Consider the following 16383-nt stretch of genomic DNA (forward strand, 5'->3'; position numbering starts at 1 on the left):
GGACATATTATTAAACTGACTCCTAGTGACTTATCTTCATAAGCCTATATCAATACATATATATAAACCCTTATCAGAGAAGCTTCTATTTGCAGTAGGTGGTGATTAACAGACTCACAACTGGTCAAGGTGCAAAGAATAAGAAACTGCATGTTTCTCATCCCTAAATGGGATGTACATATCCCAACCCCTCCTCTCAAAGCTCAAGGGCTGAAAGAATGTAAGAGCAGAGGCATAGATAAGTACAAGGTTCAGTCTCTTCCTGAACACAGCAGGGTAGTTGCGTGCATGAATTCACAGTGGCTGACAGGATGCAAGAGATCTATGCCAGCTAAAGCCATATAAAAGTCTAGCATGGAGAGGAGAGATGGGCACTAAGCCCCACAACTGCATGAGGAGGTATTGGCAATTGAGTGCTGCTAGTAGAGGCGGGAGGGGGAGATTTTCTTTAAGAATGCACCCCCCCCGTAGATTCATAATGCTCTATTAGAAGGCTACGCATTCAAAAATATATGGGAAGCACAAACTGGAATCCAAGGTTTAAAAAACCAAAGATACAAATTTTGGGCAGACAAGGTTTTGATGGAGGATCTGGGAAAAGTTGGGGGAAGGAGGGAGTGTGATTAAAATACATTGAATGGAATTCTCAAATAAGTAATAAAATAAAAAGGGAAAATGTTCTTCATTTTGTATTATATAAAATATGTTGATTCTATTTATATCACCCTTGGAAAAACCAGCAGCCATTAAATGCAACTCTGGACGAAATCAGAAAGTGGTTTAGAGAAAGTAAGAATGTCTGACTCGTGTTTGTGCACAAAATCGCCTTTCAGCATCTACCCACAGAGGTGTCAGTGGTGGGCAAGGTCATAAAAGACTCAGCCACAGGGACTCATTTATGCAGTTTTGAACAAAAATTAGAACCAACACTTTCAGACACTAGTTAAAAGAACTGTTTTGAGAAACCACAAAGCACACAGTTCAGTTCAAATTCACTGGCAAGGAAATTCAGGAAACAGCTATTTGGTAAAAATAATGGTACTGTTGGTATGTAAATTATTTCCAGAGAGGTCAGTTTTCATGCAACAATTGCTGCCTTTTGAATAACCAAATACTGTTTACACCATCGTCTGTTACTTATACTCTGGACCCCTTCAGAGGCCCCTGGACCAATTTGCTTGCTTACATGATCAAGGTTCATGATCCTGTAACTGTAAATTATGTAAAACGAATAATACTACATTGGGAATGTAGAGGCTTGGGACCCTTAGGAGATTGTTCAGACACTGAACAAATTGGATGATTGGTTCAATTTAAATTAATTGCATCCCATTGTCTTCTCAGTAAATTAAGAAGGGCAGTCTGCAGTTGTGGTTTTAAATTGGGACAAGACAACTAAAAGCTGGGAGAAAATATGAGGATTTCATAATTTTTCCGAGCACCTTTGTGTACTGCTAAGAAATATAAGAACTCTTATGAACAAGAAATGAAAACATGTGGCATATGATAGACTTATTCATATTTTCATCTGCAAGAGTCAGAAAGTTTAGCAAGCAATGCTGTAGGTAGTAACATCTAAGCATCTTTAACTTGAAGTGCCTGTGTTAGGAACACCACAGTTTTTACATTGTGACAAGGTTTGTGTAAGATGGAATGGAAGGAGTGCATAGTGCCCTACAGATGCACACTGACCTCCCATCCACCTCCTTATCCTCAGGAGATATGTCCACGGCTTTTCTCTCTGTATTGCCTCCAACCCATAATAGTTTCAAGAAGAAACTGCTTGTTTCTCAAATTAATTTTTCTATATTTAAGGAAATGCTTATTTACTTTGAAAAGAGAACCTGGGGTGATGATTTATATCCTTACATACAAATAAATGTTTTATGAGGATTGATTAGTAGTAGGGTCCATTTTTTCCTTATATTCAACTGTTTTTTTCAGACCCATGATCACCTATACTCTCAGCTAGTGATAACATTATGCCCCATCCTTTTCTCATTAGAAGTCGATAAAGGCTTCAGCTAGGGAAGCACAGAAATGAATGTCTGTCACACAGAGCATGATTTTCTTTGACATTAAATGCACACTTGAGGGGTTTATGAAGTTGGAGAATATTGCATTTTTAGACAGGAAGTGTTGATTATATTACCAGAACACAGAAAGAGTGCAAGAAAAAATAAAACAACATGTCTTGTTCTTCCACAGTACTCTGAGGGTCTCAAGGTCGATGGGTTATTTTTCAGGCTGTGCATTTCTTTATTCCTGATCTCATAACAGAAGCCCTTCTGACAGGTTTGCTACTGCTGCTGAGAGAGGACTTGGGATGGAAAGACAAAGATTTCACAGAATGGAAAACTCCTTCATATGAAGGAATCTAAGTTTCCAAAGTGTACGTTTACTGTCTTGTTCTGCACGCTTGGCAGCTGGGTAGCTGGCAGATTGGTCGGGAATCTGTGGAACTTAGAGGGCAAACAGCATGAACCTATGCTCTAATTCCTGACTTCTCTGGCACAGACAGAATATGCATTTCAGAATTATTTCAGGTTGCAAAGTTTTCAAATTTTTGCTAAACAACCCCTATGCCCCCAGACCCCTTATTATCTATGTAAAAAAAAACTCTTACTTACATGACTACTTTTTGCAGTTTAACTTGAAGGTTAGGGGAGAACTCTTATTATTAATTATTATTATTATTATTATTATTATTATTTTGCTTAGACTCCTGACATTTTGCTTAAGGTTTGGGTAATTCATCAGCCAAAGCTCACCTGCCTGTCCATTTCTTTAGATTCAATGAACATAATTATAACAGGATAACTGGAATTCCTAATCAGCAATCACACCTATTAGCTGGAGATGTGTTTTCCCAGGTGGCTGCTCCACATGGGTAGGGTCATGAAGGTCTCTAAGTCACCTAACTGTTGTCAGTGAGGGTTAGAGGCAATCACTAACCTTACAGAATCTAGAATCAGCTGGAAGACAGGCTACCGGAAATGTCTCTAGGGGGTTGTCTTGATGACATTAATTGATACTTGAAGACCTGCTTGACTAGGCAGGACCACCGCCTGGTAGGAGCTCCTGGGCTCCATAAGATGGAGAAAGCATGCTAAGCGCCAGTGCACATTCATTTCAGTCTTCGTCCGTAGGGGTCTTGTGACCAGCTGTTTCACACTCCTTCTGCCTTAACTTCCCCACCGCAGTGGACTGTACCTTGAACTGGGAGCTAAACTAACCCCATTCCTTCCTTAAATTGCCTCTGTCAGAGTATTTAATCATAGCACCAGGAAAAGAAATTGAAAGTGTACTTCCCCATCCTGTTTTAGTGAAGGAGGCCATTGAAGGACGCATCCGGAAATATCTTTGTCTACCTTTTCTTCCATCACCTGTATATTGGTTATTTGTGTCACAGTCTGACAATTTTTATACTTCCGTGCAGAATATAGTTCTTGAGAATTCATTTTTATCTTTTTTTTTTTTCACTCTGCCTCCTGACACTCTGATGTATTGCCTGAGAATACTCACAGTGAGGAAGTCAGGGTAAGATTGTCCACGACTTCAGTTACTTGTACAGGTGGTTTGGATATTGATATGAAGGGCAAATTGGTTGGAGAAAGTGCAGGCACGAGCTGATGAGCTACATCTGGAGGAGATGTGTGCTGTGCCTGTTTCCTGAGCCCACACTGTGGTTTGCTTGCCTCGGGTCTGGTAACTAGTCTCCTTGGGACCGATGGGTACTTGCTCCTGAAACCTGGAGGCCTACCATTTTGAGCTTCTTGGTACACAGTGTGACTCATCTGTCAGGAGACTTGTCTACACGATGTTTAGATGGTGTGAAATCAAGAGCAGTGTTGAGGAAGAGGGGCTAGGCTAGATTTGTTTTCTTAGAGCTCAAATTAAGACCCTCAAAGCAATTTGCTTTAGTCCCGGAGCACCATAAATACTATATCCCAGTCCAGTCATACAACATGTCAGATGCAAGCCAAACAGAACACATTCACTTCTAAGCCGAATGCTTTCTTTAGAATTTTTCAACCCATTTTTTTCCAGTCTGTGAAATGGAAAAGATGAGAAGCAACAGGCCCAGTCTCAGAGATCAAGAGAAGTCTTAACATGTCAGGCGAGGTTACTGCAGCAGGAGATCTATTTTCTTTGGCTATTGTGAAAGAGAAGAGACTTCCCCAGGTTCCCTCTTCACTCCACAAAAGCCTTTCGGGAGCTGACCTGACATATGTCACCTCTTCCTCACCAGGCGGTGTAATTAGGGTCTGAGACTGCAGAGCAACAGGGACATGTGGGTGACAGGACAGACATGGCTTCACTGCTGGGTTCCCTGGATGTGCTGAGAGCATCTTTGTCGCACCTCTTGGTCAGCTCTCTCAGTGAATGGACCAGCTCGGGACTAGCATTAACCTCTGTATGGCTGTTTACTTATTTATCTATCACAGAACTCTGAGTCTTTGGGCTCAAACTTCAAAGCCCGCCCCCCCCAGCTTTGCTAAGCAATCAAAGCTAGTTTCCTTCAAATGTTACAAGTCTATTTTCTGAGACAGAAACCATTCTAAGCTGAATAAATAGTGCACTATATTGCTTAAATTTTGTGTGAGAGAGTGAGGTATGCCAATACCCTCCCTTCTTTCTCTGTAGCTATAAAATAGGCCCTGGGATCTAAAAATGGAAGATGAATTTCTTTTAGCAATGCCTAGGAGCAGGGAATCATTAGACACTGTGTCAGTGTGGCCGTTAGAAATCACCCACGTTGGTATTTAATGACAGTCCTGAAAGTTTGCTTCTGGCAAAAACTGGACCCCCAAAGTCTCAGCTGGGAAAGAGATTATAAAAATGAATTTTCAAATCACCTTTCCAGCTGTGCTTTTTTGGTTATCTTCATAAACTGAATATCAGCTCCTAAGACAGGATTCAATTTCATTAGGGATTATGCTATACATAATGCTGCTGAATTATTTTCAATATTCAATTTAAAATAATGGCTTAGTAACCTAATGACTTTTAGAAAGCAGGTCTCTGCATGAGGAAGACCTCTACTGATCGGAAGATAGGGACACAGATATACCAGAAATCTCTTGGAGAGAACATGTCAGGATCCACCATTTCCTCAAAAGTCACATTCAGTATGTGGACAGAGTCTCTCCCAGGAAACTAATGAAACCCCTTTGCTCTAGCAGTGAGGAGATAAGAGCTAATTAAAAGAATGGCTTGTTCCAGTTCCTGTGAGTCAGCTGAAGAGGCAGAAGCCAGTGAATGCTCCCTGCACAGCTGCCTATGAAAGCCAGGCACACATAGCCTCATAAATTCTTTCTTGCTGGGCTCTTCTCACTGTGAAGAATCCCAGACGTCCATTTCAATGTGTGCACTCTCCTCCCTGAGGAAGGCTTTTCATTTACAATTTATACCTGTTCAATCTTCCTAAGTAAGCTTCCCCAACTGCACTTGTAGTATTTCCAGTAGCATCAAACTTCTGAGGTACAGAAATGCCAGCCTTCATTTGCATGTCTAAAAGCCACTTGTTTCCTATAAGAGAACTTGTTTCCAAGTTCTTCTTTGTGACTATTGAATACTTGCAGGTGGTTTCCAAGAGACTGAGATGAGGTGGTGGCAGACGTTGAAGTGGAAAAAAAAAAAAAAAAAAAAAAAAAAAAAAAAAAATCAAAGGAAAAGATGATGGAAATAAATCAAATAATCATCATCAAATTAGTAACAACTGAAGAGAACGTTGGAGACTTGGAAGTGAGAAAGCCCCTTCCCACTGGAGTGCTTATGATGCTTCTAATATGAAACAGAAATGACAAGGATAATGAGCACCATGCAAACTATCTTTAAAAAGCTTGATTTTTGTTTGTTGGTTCATCTCTTAAGTCTGCACCTGGCCCAAGATGGCCCCAAGTGCTCTTGCCTCAAGGCTGTGCTGCCGTTGAACCTCATTTCCTTCCTGGTCTGTCATCAACTTCTGGGTGCCTTGTGGGTGACTTGTAGATCATTATTTCCTTGATCCTGCTTAGGTTTCTTTGTGATCAATCAAAACAGAGCCTAGCTACTGTCACCAGAGGGAATTCATTGAAAGGATGCATGGTAAGGCTCAGGGGAGAAAAGGCACCAAGATAGTGCTAGAGCTTTACTGGCAGGAAGGAATAGCAGGTAGCAATGAGGTTCTGCTATTGCAAAGGACAGGTACCAGCACTTATGCATCTTCCTATCACTTTCCTAAAGATTCACACCCCAGGGAAAGGGCTTGGTGGACCTGACTGCAGAAACTGTCAATCATTTTAGTAAGGGAGGGTGAAACACCTTGCTTAAGATACTATTATCCAATGGAGTGGTGTGTGTGTGTGTGTGTGTGTGTGTGTGTGTGTGTGTGATTTCTTAAATAACACTGATATATTACTATCAATGGAAGTGGGAATGGGTGGTAGACAGATGCACTAGCACATGACTACTACATTCCTCTACTCTAGACTATTTTCTTATCCATGTGTTTTAATTTTCAGTTTAGCACATATGGAAGCCAAATTCATCATGATCATTAACTTGGTCTACAGATATGGATATGCTCTGGGATAGCCTGACCAGTGGCCAGAAAGAAACTCTAGGAATTCTATCAAGTACAGGAGCACCCCTTCACTACCATGGAGTCTGGGATGCACAGTTGAGAAATTTGATTCTCCTATGAGCTGTACTGACTTATTCGAAGATTCAAAAGACAAGCATCAAGGCTTGGGAGACTCAGTATATAGACTGAGGACCCGATCTCATTGCCTCGAATCCAGTTTTTTTTTTTTTTTCAAAAAGAAAGAAACTAGGGACAGCAGCATCCTGTAATCCCAGTATTGAGGAAGTGGAGAGAAAAGGACCCATGGGAATTGGTGGTCAGACAATCTAATCAAATAGGTAAGTTACAGGTTCAGTGAGATTGAATTAAAGAGATTGAAGAAGACACCTGATATAGATTTCTGGTCCATGTATATGTGTATGCACACACACACACACACACATACACCAAAAGGCACAGGCTGAATTCTTTTGATGCTTCAATTTTGACTTTGTGGACCTGGTAGCCTATTGCAACATCAGTCCTTTAAGCCTACATATCAGGTCAGTACTGTATTTCAGAACCACAAAGAGTAAATGAAGTAAGGTAGTGAGGTATAGATATGTATGAACAGGCAAGCCCCCATTCGTTGTAGATCCCTACATTAAATAGCTAAAGAGATACTTAAAAAGTAATTTGTAAGTCTAATATGAAGATAATCATAAAAATTTACTGAGGGCTATAAAAAGACTTAAATAAATAGAGATATAATTCTCAAATTATTTTCTGTTTGAAACATAACATCATTTTCAATTCATTTAGAATTATAAAACTGTGAATACTACAGATAGCAGAGGGCCTTTTAAAATGAGGAGGAAATGTAGGAGATTGATCTATTGGAGATATATGTTTATATATCTATATTAATTTTTGAGACTTATTTTTATTTTATGTGTATGGATGTTTTACCTATGAAGGCATGTTGTCTGTGTATCACATGCTTGCAGCATCTCTGAAAACTAGAAGAGGGCATTGGATCTCCTGGAGTTGGAGCTACAAATGGTTCTTAGCCACCATGTGTATGCTGGGGACCAAACCTAGGTCCTCTGGAAAAGTAGTCAGTGCTCTTAACCACTGAACCATCAGCCATCTCTTCAGTCCTTATCCATCAGATATTAAGATAAACTATGAAGCTATGATAATTAATGAGTGAAGATCAAAAGCTAAGTGAACAACAGGAATCCCAGAACATATATATAATAGATGAGTATACAGATGGATTTAAATCCATGTCACTAGAACAAGTGGCTTACTATCTGGGAGGGAAACCAAATCCCTATTCTACCCCACAAATAAAACCCAACAACTGCCACAATAAAGCATATATTATCATTAAAGAAATGTGAGGGTCTTATAGAAAGGGGATAAACTTATTCACTTGAAAATGTCTACACTAACCATATTACATGAGACAAGCAAACAAGATGTAACATATTTAAAGAGGAAAGGGGGCTGGAGAGACCATTCTGATTCCATGACTAAAGGGCCTGCTGAAAAGCATGAGGACCAAAGTTCAGATCCCTTCCTAGTACTCATGGAAATGGCCATCCGGCGAGGACCCACTTGCAATCCCATTATCTGAGAGGTAGACAATGGGATCCCCAAGAGCACTGGCTAGCCAGTCAAGCTAAATCTGTCAGCGATGAGTTCATCAGGGACCCTACCTCAATATTTAGGGTGGAGAGCAACCAAAGAAAGTATGTATGTCAACCTTTGGCCTTTATATTCATGAGTACCACATACATACATGTGAACACACAAACACACACACACACACACACAGACAACCATAAACACTTAATAAAATAAAAGGGCAAGTACAAGTTGAAGAGAATTTATAGACTATATGACAAATGACAACTTACCTTTCTTGATAAAGGGCAATGAGAACAAAAGGTAGCACGACAAGGAGTTGACTGAGAAGAAAGGAGGACCAAGACCTGACTGGGTGGGTTGGCAAAGATGAGATGCTGACAAACAGCAGCATGCCCTTAGGATGCTTTTGTTCAGTGAGGGGAGCGCAGAGGGAAACAGAACTCAACGATCAGACTAGTGTGTTTAATAGGTTGATGCTTTGGGTGAATACCCATGTTGGCTGCCGCACAATGGAAGTCTGACAACTACCAAAGACATTAGGGTAGTTCCCACAACTTAAGGTATTAGCCCAAAAATTTTGTTTTCAGGTAGTTATATAAACAAAAAACCATATAACTAGCTATAAGGAGTACTACTTCAAAAATATTAGTATTAAAAACTGCAATCAAAAGGCTTGGTAGAATAAGTTAAGGTAAGTTTATGTACCATAGCATTGAATGTCATAAAAAGCAATTGTTATAAACTGTTGAGTTGTTTAGGACTTTTCTTAAGTGGACACAGTAGAACATTAATAATAGTTATAAATAGGGAGTAACAATACAAGCTGTTTCTAAATTTGTTTCCTTCTGCAAATGTAGACTTTTAAATTTTTCAACAGTAAATGTCTTTCCATAGAAGTAAGTTAACTTCTAAGTTAAGTAAGAAGTAATCATGATATATATGATAAAAACAAACATGCTATAGTCAAAATGGCAGAAATCCTGTTTCAAAGGCAAGTCTTATGTGAAAACGAACTCATAGAACCTACAAAAGAAGTAAAGTAGACATGGAAGGCTCACAGGCCAGCTTCCAGGGAGAAGTTCTTGAGGACCTACTTGGTGATGCTCAGGCTCAGGAAGTCTTCCTGGGAAAAGGTGGCATGTGGGTACCATGTCCAGATCCTGCGTGCTGCATTGTTAGTGTGCCAGGCAAGCAAGTCATTAGACTACTGGTCTCCATCGTACCTTAGCTCATTCCATTTTATACTCCACTGTATTCATTGTTGCATATTCACTTGGTAAGCATTTTTAAAAGATCTTTAGGTTTTACCTTTGCACCATACTAATTTACTTCTAGTCTAGGATGGCCCCATTACCATGTGATGAGATTAGATTACATTGGCTATCAGAACCTCAGATTTCATCGGAGGCTAATATGGAAAGTGACCATAGGAAGAACAAGTCTCCAAGTTTTCCAGAATAGTTATTAAAGACATTTCCATTCTGCTGTTCAAACTCTGCATATGATGATCCAACTGATAAAAAAACTCCTAAAATTTTAGTAACTCCTACTTAAAAATATTTGCCAATTTTTATAAATAAATGTGACTTTCTTTGACAAGGCTCTTTTAATCCTGAGTTAGTTAACATGTTTTCTTTTGACTTTGGCTAGCAGAGGTCTTAGAACCATGACCACTGCCAAACTACAGCAACACACAGCTGCCTAATTTTGCAGAAAATCTCTATCCTAGAACACAAACGTTGATCCTCAACTAAGAGGCCCCATGACACGCCTGGCTGGTGTTATGAGTTGTTACAAATCCAGTTTGGAAATCTGAAAGGATTAAATAACAAAAAGACATACGTGATTTGGACTAACCAGCCTTGGTCTTTGGCAGTTGGAAATGCTCATACCTAGCTTGGTTTGAATCAAATGCCTCTTAGGCATATTGCCTAAACCTGGAGTACTGCTCAGGAAAGCCCGAATACAGCCATAGACACCGGGTCTTCCTACTGCCAAAGCCCATACCTGCTACTGTCCATCTATGAGGCCCTTAAGTATCCACTGAGTGTTCCAGAGAGCTCAGAGTCAGCTTATTGCCAAACTATAGCAATGCACAACTGTGACATGTAGGTTGAAAAGTCTAGAGAAAGAGCAAGGCAAGAAGAACCACCATTCAGAGTTTCCTGTGCCCTCTAATCTTAGAAGTACTTTCTAGAGCAAGATGTAGTTGAATGGACACTGAAATAGAAAATCTTCAATCATAGAAATGTGCATGTTTTAGATGTATGTGTGTGTGTGTGTACATATATGTTTATTTTAGAATATATTCCCTAATCTTCCTAAAAGGTCAAATATTTATTGTGCCTGTTAGCATAATGTAGATTATTTTACAAGTTAACTATAGAACAAAGCACAGAAGAAAGGGGAGAGAATGTTTTTAAGTAACTGTGATGTAAGGGATTGTTTCACTTAAATGAGGTTATCTATTGTAGGTCCCAAATGCACAGCTCTTCAACAAACATGGCAACATATCAACAGATCAGTCTTTACATTGCAATAATTTGGATAAAGTACCCAGGAAGGTGGAATCTGGTGGTGCCACCTTGACTTGAGTATCTTGAGATCTTTCAAGGCAAATTTCTGGCTAGGACCCTGTAGGAATACAGGGACCATGGGGATTTGAATTATTTCAGGTCAGTTTATCAACTGGTCACCATGCTAAAATGATATGCAGTGATGGGCCAGAGATGGCCAACAGCAAATGGACAAGGCAGGCTCCTGGAACCCAATGACCTTCGGTTGGAGGTCAGCCTGTTTTCCCACAGGGGAGCCTCATTTGTCATGGGACTGCCTAAGAGTTTGGATTTGAAGTTTCTAGCTTTAAATCTCAGCCTCACTGCTCAGCACACAGTGGAGTGGGACACTTCTTACTTTTGAGTCTTTCTGTAGATTGGAGATCATCTGGGACGGTGGTTTGTAGACCGTCCTCAATGAGTATCCATTTTAATTGTTGCTAAGGTTATTAGACTGAAAAGATCCCAAGGACACAGATTTTACTGTGGGGAATGGTGTTGTCATGAGTCTCACGGCTTGCCTGTTAGTTAAAATATGGTGGGTAGATTTGTCCCCAGGACTGAACCATGAGAGAATCAGGGAGTCAGACTGAAGACCTCTGCAGTGACAGACCAACAGTTTGGTTGAGGAATCCATAGCAAAGAATCTAAAGCCCATAGGATTTTAAGACAGTTTTTCCAAGATCAATGCACAGCCCCAGAGAACTCTGCAGACTTTCTACCATAGGGGACACTAGATCATAGATCCACCCACTGGCTTTTGTTCTCACTTACCCGGGCAGCTGTGCAAAGATTATGATTATGTGTGTGAGATGCACAAACTCTGGAGAGGCTGCCCACACTAGAGCCTGCTACTGGGAACCAGAAACCACTGACTTCTTTCTCCCTAGTGAGGCTGGGTGTGTGTGTCCCTTCACAGTGCATGTAGCCTTTCATTTGTAATGTCATCCATCATAACTATCGGCCAGTCCCTTTCACCATCCCCTCCTGTCCAAAAGGAAGAAAAGAACATTTTGAAATCATTCTGTTAAACTATTCTGCACAAAGTGGATGAATTATTTTTTATTATTTCTCCCCAGGGAGCTCGGCAGAGGCTGATTCTGATAGAATCCATTCAATTCACTATTTAAGAGAGACTTCATTCCCCCTCCTGCTGAGCTGGGAAGATCCCACACCGAGACACACACAGCAACCCACATTCACAAGCCTTGCTCACACTGCAGCATAAAGCACTGACCTGTTAAGCCAGCAGCCTCTGCAGACAGGAAGGCACTCCAAGAAAGGAGGAAAAACAGGCCTGTCTCCAGCATTGGGAACTCGCAGAGCTTGGTAAATTTGGTCAAGTGACAAGGCATATTAAGGAAAACAACAACTGTTTTCATAAATCAATCTCCTTGTTGGCTAAGATTTGGTGATGACAGTTGCAGAGCCAAAGTCTGTTTTTTCATATCTGAATAGGTGTAGCACACAGGCCCCAAGGAGTTAGTGTGATGTCCATACTCCACTGACGGCTGAACACACCCATAAAATTGAATTTTTTCCAAGAGTCTCTACTAAGACTGTATACCAGCAGGCTGTGGGTATGAAATCTCCTTAATGTGGCTTAACCCTTGGTGTGTCACCTCAGAAACACTGGCAGATAGAGGCAGGGCAATCAAAAGATTGTGCCTTGGAATGAGAAGAGTCTCTTAGAGGAGGTGATGGTACCAAACCCTAGGATGGAGCCTGAAGCAGGCTCCTCTATGGACCCTTCTCCCCTCAGACTGGAAATGGAGCAGGGAAGGCAGTTATTCATAGTGATGGGGGAACTGCTCGTGCTCTCTTGGTATAGATAGATGGAGGAGAATTTCTTTGATTTTTAAGTCAAATAAAATAGTTTTTGGCAAAAAAAAATTGCTTCATTTTGACAAAGGTGATATTTGGGCAATAATCTGTAAATTCTAGATTAGAAAAATAAACAAATAAAGGATGCTGACCCAGTCTGGGAAGAGAATGGTTTATGGGGAGATAGTTAAGAGTCTACAATGATGGGAAGTTGCTAACATATTTGTTAGGCACAAAATGCTCTAAAAAACAATGAGGTAGGATTGACTTGTAATCTACTGCTTTTAGAAGAAAGAATGAAACCTATCCTACATTAAAAATTAGACAGTGCATGTTATGGAGAGAAAGGCCTGACCTTTGACTTCTGGGGCAGAATATTTGTGTTCAGTCCTTGGCTTGACCACATATACTGAGTGTGTGACTACCAAGAAGGGTGATAGCCTCATCCTCACTTCTGTCCTGTGTGACTCAGCAATAAGAATAATCCATCTCTCCCCAAGAATGGAGAGTGAAATGGGATAGGTATGTGGAAAATGATTTGTCAGATTTTAGAAAACCAGAATACCAAGAGTTAGAATGGTGGGATTCAAACTTCTCCACTCTCTTAGTCATAGACCTAGCACGCTTGGTGCCTCCGATTCTCTGAGGGGAAATTGGACGACGGCAATGTCTGTCTGCTCATCACCACATGCCCCGCTATAGAGTGATGTACTCGGAAAGGTACTGGCATGTACTGACTGAGGGCTATGGGAAAATCTCGGTTAGTGACTAAGGTCAAGTTCTTTTGGGAAAACACCCTTCCTGGAAATATATCTTTAAGGAACTGGATGTGACTCATTATGTGGCGTGGACATGGCTTCTCTAGGTCCTTTCCCACATTCTCCTTGTTGCTCAAGAGGAGCGCTTTGCTGCTCACCAGAAGTGTTCTTTAACCCTTTCTAGGTTTTGGGGGTGGGGCGGGGAAAGTTTACCCTTTCACAGTTATTAGATTAGTTCTATATCTAAGTAAGCTACAGAACATCCCTCCCTTTAACCTTCTCCAAGAAGTCATTAGCTGAGTTAAAATGCAAGTCTAGAGCCTGAAGGCCTGACCTGAAGGGACTACCTCACTACTGATTGACAAGATGCCCAGGCTAGGGCTAGACAGAGCTGCACACCTGTCTCCTCCACAGCCTGTCTGTAGAGCCTTACAGCCACCAAGTGCCAAGCGATTGGCCCCTGTCACATCTGTCTCTCTGCTTTCATGCAGATGTGGCCTGACCCCTGCAGGACAGACTTCTGGCCCCTAGGACTGCCCCACTTTCCTCATCAGCCTGCTCACTTCCGTGGCCACACATTCTGTTCCTTAGCCTGGTGGGCGTTCTCTCCCACCTAGTCTGTACTATCAGCATAAAAAGCCTGCTTTTGAATCTCAGTCCTGAAGCACCCTAGCTGTATGAGCACAGTCAAACTGTTTAATTGTTGCAGATTCTTCAGCTCTACATGTAGAATAATAACAGGACCTACCTTCCAGGATCGTTGTACAAAGTGTCTGATGTTAAAAAAAAATGCTTAGGTTATTAGAGGGGTGACAAAGTTCCCAGTAAATCCTAAGTGATATTAGCATCATGCTCATTATTTCTGTTCTGGGACCCAGAGTTATGGCAGGTCCCTTACCTCCTTAATCTCCTGGGTAAAGAGAGGGTAATAAATGCTACACGATGGATTCAAATCAAGAGGTGCCTGTGGAAGCCCTGTCACATGCTACACCCACAGTCTCTGTTCCCACCATCATTATGACTACTCTAGTGCAGGCAGCATGTGACCTCTGCCATAGCCACATCTAATGATTAAGACACAAAAGAAACCCACCCACGTGTAGCAGTCATCATTTCTTTAAGTCTCCACCCCCACAATGTAATCGTGAAGCTTTTTAAATCCCCATTGGTCCTTGTCTTGGCCTCCCCTATCAGCTGCAGACCAACAGCAGAGTGCGCTCTCCTTTTCGACTGCATTTGATGCTAGTCTACTTTTATCGTTAACCTTGTATCTTCCTTTTAGTCTACTTTTAACCTCGTATCTTCCATTCTTTCTCTTTACCTTCCTGTAGTCAGTTCTGACGTCCTACATCCACAACTTTCCACGGGTGCCAATTTTTCTAAAGCTGGCTAGGAGAAGGTATTGACAACAGTGGTAGGTTTGGCTGTGGGCAGAGGAAGAACCTGCTTCCTCTGCTACTGATACAGACCCAGTGCCTCACGGGATTGCACGGAACTGGAATGGGCTCAGCAGCGCTGTATTGAATTCAAGCTGCTCTCAACCAGTCACTGGCAAGGAGGTCATGCAGCTTCAGCAGCATTTCATGCGTGCTGGCTTCTCTGACCCGCCCCCAGATTCCATACAACAGCAAAGGATATCAGTGCGGTAACAACTGCATATGCAGAGCCCATTGCAAAGGAGCCGGCAAAGATCCCTAGGAAATTGCCCACGGATTGGAAGAACGCTGCCGTGTCAAACGCGTTGGGATTCTCCTTGGGACTATAGATGGATATAGAGCTGAAAAGAGAAGAGAAGAGCTGAGTCAGTGACAGTCAGAACTGCATACCTCCTTCTGGGACACGCACCCTTTCCAATGAGGCTGTGTGCTGGTGAGATCAACCAATGGAGAAGGAACGAGGCAGAGAAAGCAGCAAGCATCCCTTGCTTTCCAACCCGATCCCAAGGTATCCATATACTACTGCCAGTCAGTAAACATTTTTATATAGGGAGAGTCGTAAAGAATATTGTTTCTGAGCAAACTAGGCATTAAAACATGGTAGGTGTACATGGGATCTGCTGAGAAGATAGATAACTGTGAATTATTTAGTGGCCATATGTCTTCAGCGCTGTTCTATATTCAACAAATGTCCCTGATAAAAACTGCACTTTTATGGCCTCTGCGCAAATGGGCGATACAAATCACAGCATGCACAAAATATTCTGCCGTGATCTTGTCATAAGCCACAAAACATTTCTCTCTCCAGTGTAACCCTGTGGGAAAAGAGCCCCGGTGGCCTGCCAAACACCACAGTATTAACTCCCTGGACAGGCGAAGGCCCTGCTCTCCCACAGAAATAAACGCCAGTGGTCACCCAGGGTCGTTTCTCATATCTAGTTCTCTTGGTGCCAACAGACAGATCTCCATGAGAAATGTGACTCACCAACAGGCAGTCTGTTTAGTTAATATCTTTAATTGTTTGTTTTGAGAAAGGGTTATACTATGTAGCCCAGTCTGGCCCCAACTCATCGACATCCTCCTGTATCAGCTTTTCAAATGAGACTCTAAGCATGAACCAACATGGTTGGCTTACTTAGATATTTTTGAGGATGCTATATTTGTTTTTGTTTTTTTTAATGGAGGCTTTAAATCCCAGAATGCTAACAAGAGGGCCAAGGTGTAGCCTATTTCAGGAACTATGACCTCCTCTTAGTATAGCATTAAAATGAGCAGATGTGCTAAACCTGGAAGGGTTGGGGGAGACCAACAAAGTTAGATTTTTAGAATTATTTTTCATCATTTTAATTTTAGCATCAAGTCTTTAAAATTAGTCAGGGGGAAAAACGAAGAATTTGGCAGTGAATTCTGGAAAGGACTTTGTAGCTGTGTGGAGAGGAAAAGACACCAGACAGGCTGCTGGAGATTATACAGGATTATACACAAAGGAACAAAGTCTCATAGGCCAGGATGATTAGAGCCTGCTGACTCTGGCTCTGGCTTTGCCTCCATGGACTAGTTAGGAGGGGAACAAGTGGACTCCTCTGGCCTTCCCACAGGAGGATACA

General features: G+C 41.5%; 1 protein-coding gene across 1 annotated transcript in view; it reads right to left on the minus strand.

Moving 5' to 3' along the window:
• The window catches only part of Slc9a9 (solute carrier family 9 member A9), a 576880-nt gene that overhangs the window by 304423 nt on the left and 256074 nt on the right, over positions 1-16383 (minus strand). Inside the window, exons 7-8 of the mRNA XM_052187635.1 lie at positions 14979-15117; positions 11996-12101 (exon numbers count right to left, since the gene is read on the minus strand). Of these exons, the coding sequence (XP_052043595.1) occupies positions 11996-12101; positions 14979-15117 (245 nt within the window). The remainder of the gene's footprint in view (positions 1-11995; positions 12102-14978; positions 15118-16383) is intronic.

The sequence above is a fragment of the Apodemus sylvaticus genome, chromosome 7 (assembly GCF_947179515.1).
Source record: "Apodemus sylvaticus chromosome 7, mApoSyl1.1, whole genome shotgun sequence".
NCBI lineage: Eukaryota > Metazoa > Chordata > Mammalia > Rodentia > Muridae > Apodemus > Apodemus sylvaticus.